Genomic DNA, 13,521 nt, shown 5'->3' with positions numbered 1-13,521 from the left:
GTTCCCTGGAATTTTCAGTCACAGGAGACATTAATTCCACCCCCCCCCTTTTTTTTTTGCTTGAGTGAGATTGAACTGGTTTCTGTCACTTGCAACCGAAGGTTTCTGACAGCATAGCCTGCAATGCCATGGCCTTGGGCTGGCGTTCCATGTTCAGTCTGACCAGCCTTCTACCGCTTGGCAGAGGAAGGATAATGAGGCCATGACACTGACCACTCCTGAGCTGCCTGGAAGTGGGACAGGGCTGCCTCAGGACAGCATGGGGCCTGCATTCCAGAGCTCTGGAAAAGGGCTTCCTTGGAGAAAAAGGAGCCGGGAGAGGTGTGCATGACCTGGCTGAGCCTTCCTCTCCTGGGTCCAAGAACTACTAAAATCAGCAGAAAGTAACTTGTCTTTGGCCCAGAGGAGCATCCAGAGAAATCAAGGCTCTCAGGATGGACCACTCCAGGCCCCAGTAAGCCCATCCTGGTTGATGCCCCTGAGAACAGTAAACTAGCAGCCACAGGGCAGCCCTGCGGGAGAATGTATCCAGCAATGCAGTTTGCATGGGGGCAACCCAGGTGTCCATCAAAGCGGGAGGCCATTAGAGAACAAGGAAGCAGAGAGACAGATACAGATAAATCTTAAAATGGGGCAAGTGAACAAAGAAAAATAGAATAAGATCCTTAGCACAATACCATCTACCTATGCATACAAAACAGCTCTACATATTTTTAAAAGATACACACGCCCAAGGGCTGCCAAACATCAGACAGACTGATGCTTATCTGGGCAGGGGAAGGCGTGAATGGGAGTGGGGATTGGAGATGAAGCAGAAAAGTCAAAACAAGAGAAGGGGCTTGTGTGATGATACCATGCCCTGAACTGAGAGGTCTGAAGAGCTCAGCTTGGTACCAGGCAGGGCGGAGGGACAGGCACCCATGCAAAGAGGACCACTGTGATCACAATCCTGGCTGCACCCTGGGATCACCCGAGGAGCCTTTAAGAAATCTGAATGCCTGGGAGCCAACCCCACCCCCCCCCCCACCTCCCTGAGGTTCTGATCTAATTGGTCTGGGTATAACCTGGGAAGAGGGGTTTTCAGAGCCCCCCAGGTGACCTCAATGTGCAGCCAAGGCTGAGAACCACTGAACTAAAGCGTTCTAATCCTGGCTCTGCCACTCACAAGCAAGTCACTTCCCTTCTCCAAGCCCTGGATTCTTTATCTAAAAGGGGCTAAGTTGCCCTATCTTGAGGAAAGACTGAATGTCACAAGAGGGGGCACCTCAGGGTCTGGCCACAGAGAAGCAGCGCTCTCTGCTGCAGCTGGACCCCCCTGCAGGAGGAATGCTGGGCTGAAAGCACAATTTCATCAGGTGAGAGAAATAGGCAAGGCCTATGAATCTCTTTTTGTTTCTGAGACTTAATTTTGGCTCAAGTTCCAGGGCAAATACAGTGCACCCCTGTCCCACCAGATGGGGAGGACACTTCCCAGATGAGGGTTGCCAGATAAAATATAGGATGCCATGTTACATTTGAATTTCAGATAAACAACAAATTCTTCTCTACCCAATATTCTGTAATAACTTATATGGGAAAAGAATCTGAAAAAGAATGGATATATGTATAAATGAATCACTTTGCCTTACACCTGAACCTAACACAACATTGTAAATCAACTATACTCCAATATAAAATAAAAATTAAAAAAAGAAAACAAATTCTTTTATAACTATGTCACAAATATTGCATGGGGTATACTTGTACTAAAGAAATTATTCATCATTTTTCTGAAATTCAAATGTAACTGGGCATCCTAAACTTGACAACCTTACCCAGATGCTGCTTTAGCTTGGTGTTGAGGGTCTATCCAGTGTGGTCTGAGAGAGGTGAGGGAGGGATAAGGGGTCTCTATTCTGGAGTTTCACAGCTGAGACTCTCTAAGGGTACTATGTTACCCCCTTGTTCCTAGTGAGGAAAAGGAGGCCAGAGGAATTTGCATGACACTAACATCAGTTGCCTTTTATTTATCCACTTGGTACTGTGGACACCACCCTCAGAAGCCCAGTTCTTCCAGGAACTGGGAGGGAGGGACCCCCTTTATGGTGGGATTTCTGTGGTTCTCATGTTGTGCCAGCAACAGCAGAGTATCTATTACCCAGGCTCAAACCGTACAAAATCATGACTGTTTCGCTTTCTTCTTATTTGTATTATAACTTTTTTTTCTGATTATAAATCATTGTTGATAACTTGGGGGGAAAAAAGAAAAAAAACACCCATAACCCCTTTACCCCGATGCAACCAATGTCAATCTCCTCTTTCCCTGGGAAGGAAACATTTATTGAGCCTTGATCACATGTCAGTAACCTCTCCATTATCTCATATAACCTTTAGAAAGAAAAATAACCTTATTGCCCTTTCTGATTATAAAAGGTTTTTTACATATATGTTAAAAAAGATAACTCATAGAGGTATGAAGAAAGAAGTGAAATTCACCTATGATCCCATCACCGAGAGATAGCATTCCTTCTAATCTCATTTCCCCATCTGTATGTAATTGTGAACATCGTCCCGTGGCACCTGTGCTAGGTGCTCCCTGTCAACCAGCTCATTGCAGGCACTACGGGCAGATAAGGAAACTGAGGCTCATGCCTGCCACCTGACACTGATGTTCCAGTGGGCCCTATCCTTCCCTCCAAGGGGCGTGGGATGCTGGAGGGGCTCAATAAAGGCTTGTTAAGTGAACAAATGAACAAGGGCAAGAGTCCGTGACTCCTCACAGGCTTGTTCAGTCTCATTAAGTCATCAGAGGCTGCTTCCAATTTGTATTTTTTAAAAATCCTAATCCACTTGCACTGATTATGGAGTGGCTGTGATTTCTCGGCTGTGACCCTGAGGCATGGGCTATCTGAGGGAGCAGGTGAATGAGGCCTGATTGTTTTCCTGCTCTATAGGAATAAAGAGCTCCAAAAAAGAGTGACAGGAGATCCAGAGGAGGTTTTAGAAACCTACATTTCCTGGAGGTGAAATACCAAAATCTTCCATGGAGAAGAGTGTGGGGGGCAACACAGTTAAAATGCCCAAGTAAGGCCCCGGCTTGGAGGGTGGGTAGCTCTTCATAATTTGGTCTTCCTAAGCCTGGATTTCAGGCATGTGCTTCAGCCCCCATGCAAACGGGCAGAGATTCTTACTTCTTAGCTGTTATTTCTTGAGCGCCTTCTATGTGCCAGGTGCTGTGCTGCATCCCTTTCATACACCATCTCATGTTCCCCTGCCCAACAATCCCACGAGGTGGGTGCTATCACGAACTCACTTTACAGATGAAGAAACTGAGGCACAGAGAGGGTTCGGTCACCTGGCCAAGGCCACATAGCTGGCAAGTGGAGAGCCAGGTGTGGAGTAGAGATCCGTGTGACTCCCAACCCTCTGCTCCTAACTGCTCAGAAATTCTGCTGCCTTTCTTCTCCTGGAGAGTTGGGGAGCCTGAACGCATGCATCTCCCCTCCCTGCCCAATGGTGGTGTGGGTGGTGGTAGGCAAGGAGCCCGGCGCCAGAGTTTTCCCTCAAGATGCAGGGTTGAAAGACCAGAAACAGCCCAAACATTCAGATATACAAACTGTGGTGCATCCGTATCACAGAATACTACTGGACAATAAAAAAGGAACAAACTTCTGATACACCATCAACATGGATGAATCTCAAAGACCTCGTGCAGAGATTAAGAAGCCAGACACAAATGCATATACTGTATGATTCCATTCATGTAAAGTTCAAGAAGAGGCACAATGATCTATAGTGAAAAATCGGAAGAGTGGCTGCCCCGGGAGAGAGGGGGGGCTGCCTCAGAAGGGGCAGGCAGGAACTTTCTTGGCTTGTGGACAGGTGTATAAATCTGTCAAAACTCAAACTTTAGATCTGTGTGTTCACTGCAGGTAAATGACATATAGGGCTGTGTCCCCTGAGAAACCTGCTCTCCTTTTGCTCCCCCAGAAATGGAGGCTGGGTTGGCTCAGGTGCAACCTGTGACTTCAAGAGCTAAGGTCGCAAACAGAAAGCAGGTCAATGGCTGCCAGGTGCTGGGGGGAGGGGAGGATGGGGAGTGACAGCCCAATGGGTATGGATTTCCCTTCGGAGTGATGAAGATGTCTTGGAACTAAATACAGGTGATGGTTGCCGACTGAATGCCACCGAACTGTACACTTTAAAATGGTACTTTTGTGTCATGTGACTTTTACCTCAATTTTTTAAAAAGTTTAAAGAGAGAGAGAGAGAAATAAGGTCTTAAGAGCAGCAGACTTGTAGCCCCATGAGTTCTCACCACCTCCTCTGTTAGAGCCAGAGCCACACTTATTTGCCTGCTTCCCCAGTGGACCCTGAGCCCCTTAACCGTGGGCCTTGATTCGATACATATTGCCGACTGCCTGGGCAGTGTAAATACTAGAAGACTAGGTCCTATGTTTGACTGCTGTACGAGTAAATGGATTGTGAGTGAATGAACGAGCAAATGAATAAACACGTGTGAGTGAGTGAATATATGAATGAGTGAATGAATGAGCGAGCAAAAGAACAAATACTTGCATGAATGAGTGTGTGAGCAAGTGAACAAGGGAGTGAAGGAAAGAGCACAGGAATGGATGAAAGAATGAGTGAGTGAATGAGCACGGAACTGAATGAAGGAGCAAGTGAATGAACCTGGGCCAGACCATGGACTCTGGACCACACCCCTGTGGGTTCCAATCCTGGCTTTGCAATGCAAGTCATTTAACCACTGCGTGCCTCAGTTTTCTCATCGGTAAAACGGGGGTGGTAGGTTTTCGTCAGAAAGAAATGAGTTGAAATGTGTCAACTGCTTAGAAGACTCCTGGCAAAGTGAGCCCTCGGTATTCGTTAATGTTACAGAAATACACATTCATGCGCGCGGGGACCCGCTGCCTGGTCCAGGCGGCGCCGCCCTATCCCCCTGCCAGCGGGAGCCGCGACCTACCGAGGAGCTGCACCTCGTCGGTGATGCCGTAGACGTCGATGAGCGCCCAGAGAGGGCCGCTCACGGCCACACCGCAGTGGAAGAGCACGGGCTCGCCATCGTTGACGCTGTAGAAGACACGGCCGTGGCGGTCCGCCCAGTAGGCCAGCACAGTGTCGCGCAGCGCCAGGTTCTCGGGCAGCGCCTTGGCCCAGTAGCCGGGCCGCGTGACCAGGTCGGGACAGGCGTACTTGGGGATGTCCTGGGCGCTCATGAGCGATGGGTCGTGCGCCGTGAAGCCGAAGCGCAGCGCCCCGCTCCAGCCCGGGCGCACGGCCACCAGGCGCAGGCGCACCTGCTCGTATAGCCGGATGGGCCGCTGCGTGAACGTGACCCCGTTGCAGAAGCTGTTGCGCCGCGTGGCCCGGCGCGAGTGGCCGTCCAGCCGCACGTTCTTGCCCTTGGCCTGTGCATGGAAACGCGGCGCTTCGCCCAGGACCGGGCGCCGCTCCGGGCCGGGGCCGCAGCAAGGCCGGGTGGCCAGGAGGCGCGCCGGCGGGCTCGAGTCTGCGGGAAGAGGCAGGCAGGAGGGTTAGGCGCCCTCGCAAACTGTCAGGCCCCTCCGAAACTGTTCAGAGCTGTTTCACTCCCAGACAGGCCAACACCAATGAGCTGGTCACAACAGCCAGGCTGGGGTCACCTGACTTCGCCATCCCCATCATATACCTCCACATCTAGAGGCTTCCTCCAAAAGCCGCTTCAGGGCTGCAAAGTCCCTCTAAAGGGAACAGCGGCCTTGGATTCTTGGGGAGTAGTGGGGAGTCTTTGGTTGCTTTTCTCTGTGTAATTTTTATTAAAAAGCAAGGCAATTTGGGCGCACTCTTGGGATCTCCAGTGCATCCTGGAATCTCAGCTCTCTGGCACTTCCTGGCTGTGTGATATGCAGGAGATCCTATCACTTCTCTAGCCTGTTTCCCTGCTTGTAAAATGGGGACATTGCTTAACTCACACAGCTGCTAAATGAACATGTGGATGAAGTTCCTAGAATACTGCCTGGCACAGAGCATGTGGTTAATAAGCGACTAATAACATGATCATAATACTGAGGTTCCAAAGGACACCCAAGCCAGGATTCTGACTTCCCTTCCCCTTTACCCACAGAAGAGGAAGGCATTCTTTATAAGCAAGGCTGGCTTTTCTACAACATACACCTTTCATAATTCATTTCTATGGGAATTTTGCCCCAAAGGACCTGGAGAATCTTGGGATAGTCTCCTTTCAAAGGATCTGGACACTGGCCACAAACCCAGGTGGCCCCGTCTGGAGGTGGGGGCATCATCCTTCCCACCTTTCCTCCTCCATCCCTGGTTACTTACCATGCATTTCCTCATTTAATCCTTATAATAACCATATGAGGTAAGAACTACCATTATCCCCTTCATGCAGATGAAGACATGGTGTTTCAGAGAGGTTGATTTATTTGCCTGAAGTCACACAGCTGGCTTCACTAAAGGCAGAGCTTCAATTGAAGCCATGTTTGTGTGACCTCCATCCTGCCTTTTTAGCCATTTTTCCTTATTCTCTCTGCTGTTTAGGAATCAACACAGGAGGGACAGAAGGGCTGGGCTGTAGACCCCTGACGTAGGAGAGGGATGCAGAGGCCACCTGTTGATTCCTTGTACCCCTAGGCAGGCCTGCTAGGCATTGAACTGGTGGAGGAGGGCAGCAGGCAAAATGCTCACTCCATTATTCATCCACCCATCCATCCATCCATCTATCCATCCATCCATCCATCCATCCATGCATCCATCTATCCATTCATCCATCCATCCGTCCATTCATATATCCATCTGTCCATTCATCCATATATCCATCTGTCCATCATCCATCCATGCATCCACCCATCCATCCATCTTTTCTGCAGATGCATCTGCTGGTGTGAAGCACTGAGGGAGCACAGGTGATGATACAAATCCTGCCCTTGTGGAGATCTGAGTCTCTCCGTGGAAGAGAAGACACACAGATGAATAGACATGAACATTAGGGACCAATAATAACAATAGAGACCACATTAGGCATTGGCACTGGGGGGCTATTAGGCCCAGAGGAGACCCCAGACTCAGCCAGGGGCCGGAGGGCAGGGGGTGATGTCCACAGAACCAGGTCTTAAGGGAGTCTACATTCCAGGCAGAGGGAACACTAGGGGCAGAGGTGGAGGCAGCTGGACTTGGAGGGGAGGGTAAGTACTACGGTAGGTGTGACAGAGGGCATCTGAGGTTGGACAGCCACTGCTTTGCAGGGCTGAGGGGTGAGGGTGCCATCGCATCATAGGGACCAGACAGGAAGGCCCTGAACGCCGGCCTGGGAGGCTCGGAGTGCACAGCATGGGGAGAGGGAGCCACTAGGGGCTTCCAGTGGAGCAGGCCGGCACTGCCTGTTAGGGAGGACCCCTAAGGCAGAGAGGAGGGTGGACACAGAGCCAGGCTGTGGGCCATCTCCGGAACCACAAGGATAAGAGTGAGGGCCCACTGGACAGCAATACCGGCAGGACAAAAATCAGACGAGTGGGGGAAATACTGCCCGGGTGTAAATCATCAGGGGAGGCCACCCAGTACAGCAGAGCCTGCGTTCTCCACGCACGCTCTGGCCTTGTACCAGCCACCCAACCCTGGGCGGCAGTTTCCTCCTGTGTCTAACAGGCCGGATTCTCTCCAAGGTCCCTGCCACTGGCAAACTCTCCAGGAAACATTAAATAGGGCCAGAGATCAAAAGCACCAAAGACCGCAAGCCACCCTTATTTGATTATTTTTATCTCAGCTCCCATCACTGTTGTTTTTCCAACCTTATCTCTCAATCAGAGACTTTCTTTACAAAACTGGCTTGGGAATCCTAAGCAGATGTTCCTTCAGAGTGGCCTGGCGATTTCAATGGATGCCGGGGTGTGGAGAGACACTGCTTTGTTACTACACGGGGATGTTTCCTGCTAAACCAGCTATATGTTAGGATAAAAGGCAGCCAAGTAACCAGCGAAGTTTACATATTTAATTTTGATTATATGATCCAACTTCCTTCAGGGAATGAGGGATAAACACTACTTTTCCCTCCTCTGAGGCCAGAGTCCCGATGTGAGATAAAGAAAACCAGAGTGAAAAAGTCTCTAAGAGGATGTGTTATTTACACAAATTGAAAATGCTTAAAATGAAAGAACAAAAAGCAATCTCCAAATTGTACACCAGCGTCTGCTTTTAGCTTAGCTTAGGGAAAACAGCTTCTACATGAAACAGAAAACTGTGGCCATGGACCCCACGGGCCTCGGAGAACATCCTAGTTCAGGGATGTCAATGGAAAACCTGAACTTTGTCATTTAAATTACAGCAATAAACACTACAGCCATATTAGAGGAAGTTTGGGAAGAAGGAGAAAATTTCCCCTCTTCTCCCCACATTCACACCTTAACTCACATTGCATTTTTCATCTTCCCTGCCTGGCCCTTATCCACGGAAGAACCACTGGCTGTGCCCTCACTAGGCGCCATGTCTTGGGCCGGATGTTTTGATACAAGGTTGTAGTTAATTCTCAATACAAATTCCCACCCACAGGATTATTGTCTTTATTTTCCAGGAAAAAAAACTTCCTGCGGCTACAAGGAGATGTGAACCCAGCTCTGTCTGACCCCAAACCAGTGCTCTTTCCTCCTGTCCTGACTTTCCTCCATAAGTAGCACAGAAGTACTAAGCCCTAAGTAGTACTGAGTACCTTTTCTAACTTCCTTGCAACCAGAGCACACATTTAATTTTGCCTCCTGCCTTTTCTTTCCTAACTCAACATTACATAAAAAGCATTTTTTCCCACATGGCTCCCAAGCATTCACTGTTCTGTTTCACGACTGCAGAATATTCTACTGAGAGCCAAAATGTCCCCTGCCGTTCCCCTCCTGGTGATCACTTCAGCTGTTCCCCCACATGGCTGAGTCCATGGGCACAGAGGTTCCTGGCTGCTGGTGCCAGGACCAGATTTAAATGGATACCCTGTCACTGGTGAGAAGGTGTCACCTTCTGCCAGGGAGGGGCCCCCAGCCCACGCCAGGGACCAGACCCTTTCCTCCCATGCAAGGCCGCGTCCCCACTGGCCTCGTGCGGGTGTGCCTCCCTCTCTCTGGCCAGGAACTGGGTCTAGAGACTCTAAGAACGAGGCAGGGGGAAGGAGTTTCTATGCGGTGGGAACTGAGGGGAGACCTCTGTAGTCTCTTCCTGTGTGTAGGAAGGAGGGGACAGTCCTGGCCCACCCCTCATGGTTAACCAAAGGCTGCTCCAGCCCCTCCAAGACCAGAGGGGAGGGTCTTTCCAGCATTTAGTCAAGGAAGCAATGCCCCACTCGAAAACATATGAGTACAGATTTTGGGGGGTGGGTGATGAGTGGCTGTGGGTATTTAGGGAGGAGGGAGCTCTGTTCTGGCTAAACAAATGTTGCCACTGCCAGCCTTGGGCTAGTCCTTCGGGAAGGCAAGGGGACATCAGAACCACTCCGCAGGCTGCTGCTGTGTGGTTTACTCACATCAGTGCTTTAGAACGGCCCTCACGAGCTCTGGGTTCGAGCCCGTGCTTTGCAGCTAATTTGTCTGAGGGGCCTTTGGACAAGTCACCATCTGTGAATAGTGTGTGAATGCAGAGCCTCGTCTCAGGCTACTGGGAGGGGCAATGAGAGCACAGAAAGCTCCCAGCAGGAGTCCCAGCACACGATGGATGTGCACTAAACGTTCATTCCCTCCCCTGCAGGGAACATCAGGTCCAAGCCCTGGGTAAGCCCCTCACTCCATCTCTCCCACACTTTTATTTTCTAAATCTCAATGTGAGAGGCGGTTAAAAAGAGCACAGGCTTGGAGTCAGACAGATGGGGGTTTAAATTCTGGTTTTGTCGTTTCGTAGCTGTGTGATCTTGAGGTACGTGCTTAACTTCTCTGCCCCGCCCCCCAACCAGACCTAGGAAACTGGTAAGAGTCATCTCCACCCTTCACGATTGCTGTGAGGACGAATGAGGCCAGCTGGTCAGACTCGGTGTGTGGCACGTAGTAGGTGTTCACTTAACACTGGGTTTCCCCCCCCACCCCCTTTAGTTACCTTATTTAGTTTCTTTGCCGAGAAAAGGTTTACTCCTGGGTCGAAGATGGCTACTTGTAGGGTCAGGGGAATATATCCTGCAACGTTTCTCCCAGGGAGGGTTGGTAACCTTGGCCAGGAAAGGCCTCTTGAAAACCCCAGGGTCACTTTCCCTGGGTGTCCAAGGACAGAGGCCTATTTTTAAGCCATCCCAGCAGCGTCCCAAATGTGCACTGTGCCACCCCTGAATGATGCCCGCTCATCGCCCCAACCCAGCCTTTCCTTTGATCTAAAAAGAGCCCAAGGAAATGGCATTTACTGCCAGGAGGGTGGCAGGAAGCAACAGCTCCAGCTTCTCTGGCTGCCGAGATGACGGCCTCCAGCTTGCTGGCATTCAGCAGATGGCATTCTGGCTGAAATTTTCAGCAGATTCCGCTCCACCGGGAAAGGCAATTGCCAACTGCGAGGACAGTCTATTCTGCCCCCTCCCTCTCACCAGAGGATTTAACTAGCCTTTTACTGAGCCTTCGTTATGTGCCGGCATGGGCCTTTGTGTATTGAGTTTACATTCTTACAACCCTGCAGGGTAGGTTTTACCACCTTCATTTTCCAGAGGAGGAAACCAAGGCAGCAAAGCTGGGCAGTGGCAGGAGAGGGCCAGGCTCTGGCCCTTCCTCCCATCCCTGCCCCCTCTCCAAGGCGGCCGCCTGTGGCCTTTGGGGGCGGGGGTCGTGTGCCTTGCTAAGCGCGATGACAGCTGTACCGGCCCCTCTCCCACCGAAACACACCCACACTCCACTCACACAATTTGATGTACAACTTCAGGGGCTTTCTGAACCCGCACAACATCCAACCTCAGACTGTGGACCTTCAGTAACAAGTCTCTGGTTCAAGTGACAGAGGTAGGAAGCAACAGGGTGCACGTGTGTGCGTGCGCGCGCGCGCGCGGGCTTTAGAGAGGAAAAGGCAAGGCTGGTATTTGGCAAGGCATCCCGTCACCCAAAGCAGGGCAGGGATATCAGTCTCCTCTGGCAACAGAAAGCAACTTTTCTATTGGTAGGTTTGAAAGTGGATTAGAAAAAAATAACCAAGCCTCCTTCACCTCTGCCAAAAAGGGCAGTGACATGCACCCAGCAGACAGACGCCAGCCTAACGGGACTTTGTTCTCTGTTTCAGAGGCCTGGTCGGCCAGCACCCAGGGTGGAAAGGGGCCAGCCCACACTTGGAAACCACCACCCGCCTCCTCCCCGCTCCTATTCTCTGCAAACAGAACCCGGTCAGCGCAGTGCAGCCGGAAAGGCACAACACTCCTGTCAACAGCTGCAAGGAGGCCCAGGAGGGAGGCCGGAGGTCACACGACACTGCTCGTTGGGAGAAAAGCCCTCTCCTTCCAGGTCTAAGTGGCAGCCCTCTTGGCTCAAGTGGGCTCAGATGCACTGAGTTCCCGGGGGGTGAGGTCATCCCGACGCCCCCTCCAAGCGTGTTCAGCAGAGTTGGGATTCCCAAGCCGGCTCCGACCCTCTGCTGGGCCCCTCGGTCGAGGTCTCTTCTTGATAAAGGGACCCAGGAAGCTCCAACTTCAGAAGCGCCGGCTCCCAGGGTTAGGACCCCACTGCTGCAGAGGGTGGGGGGAAACGTGCCCTCATTCTTTTTCAAGTACATCACTTCCTCCTTCATCTGACATTTAAGGAGCGTCTGCTCCATGCCAGGGCCGCGCTGGCTGCAGGGACGCACGCGCTGACGAGTCACACACAGTCCCTGACCCCAGAGCTGAGAGACCAGCAGGGGGGATGGACACAGACACCAGGACTGCACAGAGTGGTCAGCACGGAGGGCTGGGGCCATGGGGACGCTTCTCAGAGGGGCCACTCTGCAGTCTGAGGAAGAAGTGGCTGGGGGTGGGGCATGATAAAGGATGGGGAACTGTGTTTCGGGCAGAGGGAACAGCACAGGCAAAGGGCCTGGAGGTGAGAACAGGCTGAGCGCACTTGGGGAACTGCAGGGAATAGAGTGTAGAAGGGAAAGGGGAGGGTGGAGAGGGAGTCAGGAGCTACATCACAAAGGGTCTTAAAGGCCTAGCAGAGGAGGTTAAGGTCCTCAAGAAAGATCCGGGGGCCACTGAAGGGTTTGGAGAAGGGAAAGAGCCTCTGAGGATCCATCTCTCTGAAAAATGAGATTCAAGTCCTGGGTCGTCCCATAGAAACTGCCCGTTCCTTTCTTCCCTGCCTATCAAAATGATCCGGCACAGCAGGAGCGGGAAAACCAGTCCAGGTTTCAAACGTAGCTTCCAACCGCTGGCACAGTCTTGTCCCTTGGCTTCTCCTCCAGGCAGCTTCTGGCAGCTGCCTGCTAATGCAGCTGATGGGCCAGCTCTCTCCTTCTCTTTGCCCTGATGGCAGCCACTCCCCCAGCCTGGGTGGTGCCCAGAAGCCTGGCTGTTCACTATCCTCAGCCCTAGATGGGCACCTGCAGGGTCCCTGTCCCACCTTTGAAACAATAGGTCCACTAGCCCTGCTTTTCAGGCTCAAAAGCCGCTGGAAACTCTCCTAGAACACCAACTGTTCTCGCCTCTGGAGCTGAGGAAATGCTCTTCACAAACCCCATGGCTGGGTGGTGTTTGCTGGCCCCGAGGGGTGGGAGCCCACCTCTGTGGCACTCCCAGTGTGTGCCAGGGGCTCACCACATGGCCCATTCACTCATGGCCACACCCTGCCAGGTGGCTTCCAAGTGAAGAAACTGGGGCCCAGAGAGGCGGACGTCCTGGCCAGAGACCACCCAGCCTGTGAGGCTAGTGCCTGTTTTTGAATCTGGTCCTGTCTGACCCTGAAGGTTGCATCCTTCCTGTTTTATGCCTCATTCCTCCCAAGGTCTCTCGCTTACCCCCTGACCTACAAGGAAAAAGTAGGCTATGTACAAGAGGCGTAAGCCACCTTCTGGGACAGAGGTGGAGTGAGGCCCTGGCTTGGTCTCAGAGAGGGGCAGGTGTGGTGGTGGATGTCATCAATCAGACTGTTTTGAGCAACTCAAAGGCCACAGGTTGGCAGAACTTGGGATGAACAACAAGCAGCATCTTAAAAAGGAAAGCGGTGGCAGATTATAGCAGGGGGATGGAGGGGGGACTATTTGGTCCTATTGCTCCTCTCCTCTTCATCAATTTCAGGAGCACAGATTCCTTGCCTTCAAGGAATCCAAAGTCACCTCGGGCAAAGAGGGTGAGACATGCCCATTTACAGAGTCCCCATCTTATGTTGGCTCAGACTTCTCATGGAGTCTCCTATTTATTCCTCATCACAATCCCATGAGGGGGTCACCATCATTCTCCCCATCCTAAAGATGGGACATGAAGGTTCAGAGAGGGGAAGTGACTTGCCCAGGGTCACTTGGCTTACATACAGAAGAACTGAGGTTTGAACATGAGACTACCTCCAGAACCAGTGCTCTTTCCACCATCTCTCTTGGGATTCCAGCCAAAGACCCCATCTG

General features: G+C 51.5%; 1 protein-coding gene across 2 annotated transcripts in view; it reads right to left on the bottom strand.

Moving 5' to 3' along the window:
- The window catches only part of NEURL1B (neuralized E3 ubiquitin protein ligase 1B), a 40,559-nt gene that overhangs the window by 17,748 nt on the left and 9,290 nt on the right, over positions 1 to 13,521 (bottom strand). For both annotated transcript variants that reach the window (XM_036848458.1, XM_036848460.1), the window contains exon 2: positions 4,964 to 5,509. In XM_036848458.1, the coding sequence (XP_036704353.1) occupies positions 4,964 to 5,509 (546 nt within the window). The remainder of the gene's footprint in view (positions 1 to 4,963; positions 5,510 to 13,521) is intronic.

This window comes from Balaenoptera musculus, chromosome 3 (assembly GCF_009873245.2).
Source record: "Balaenoptera musculus isolate JJ_BM4_2016_0621 chromosome 3, mBalMus1.pri.v3, whole genome shotgun sequence".
NCBI classification, from domain to species: domain Eukaryota; kingdom Metazoa; phylum Chordata; class Mammalia; order Artiodactyla; family Balaenopteridae; genus Balaenoptera; species Balaenoptera musculus.
Note: the sequence above shows the minus strand (reverse complement) of the source record. Positions and strands in the feature narration are given on the sequence as shown.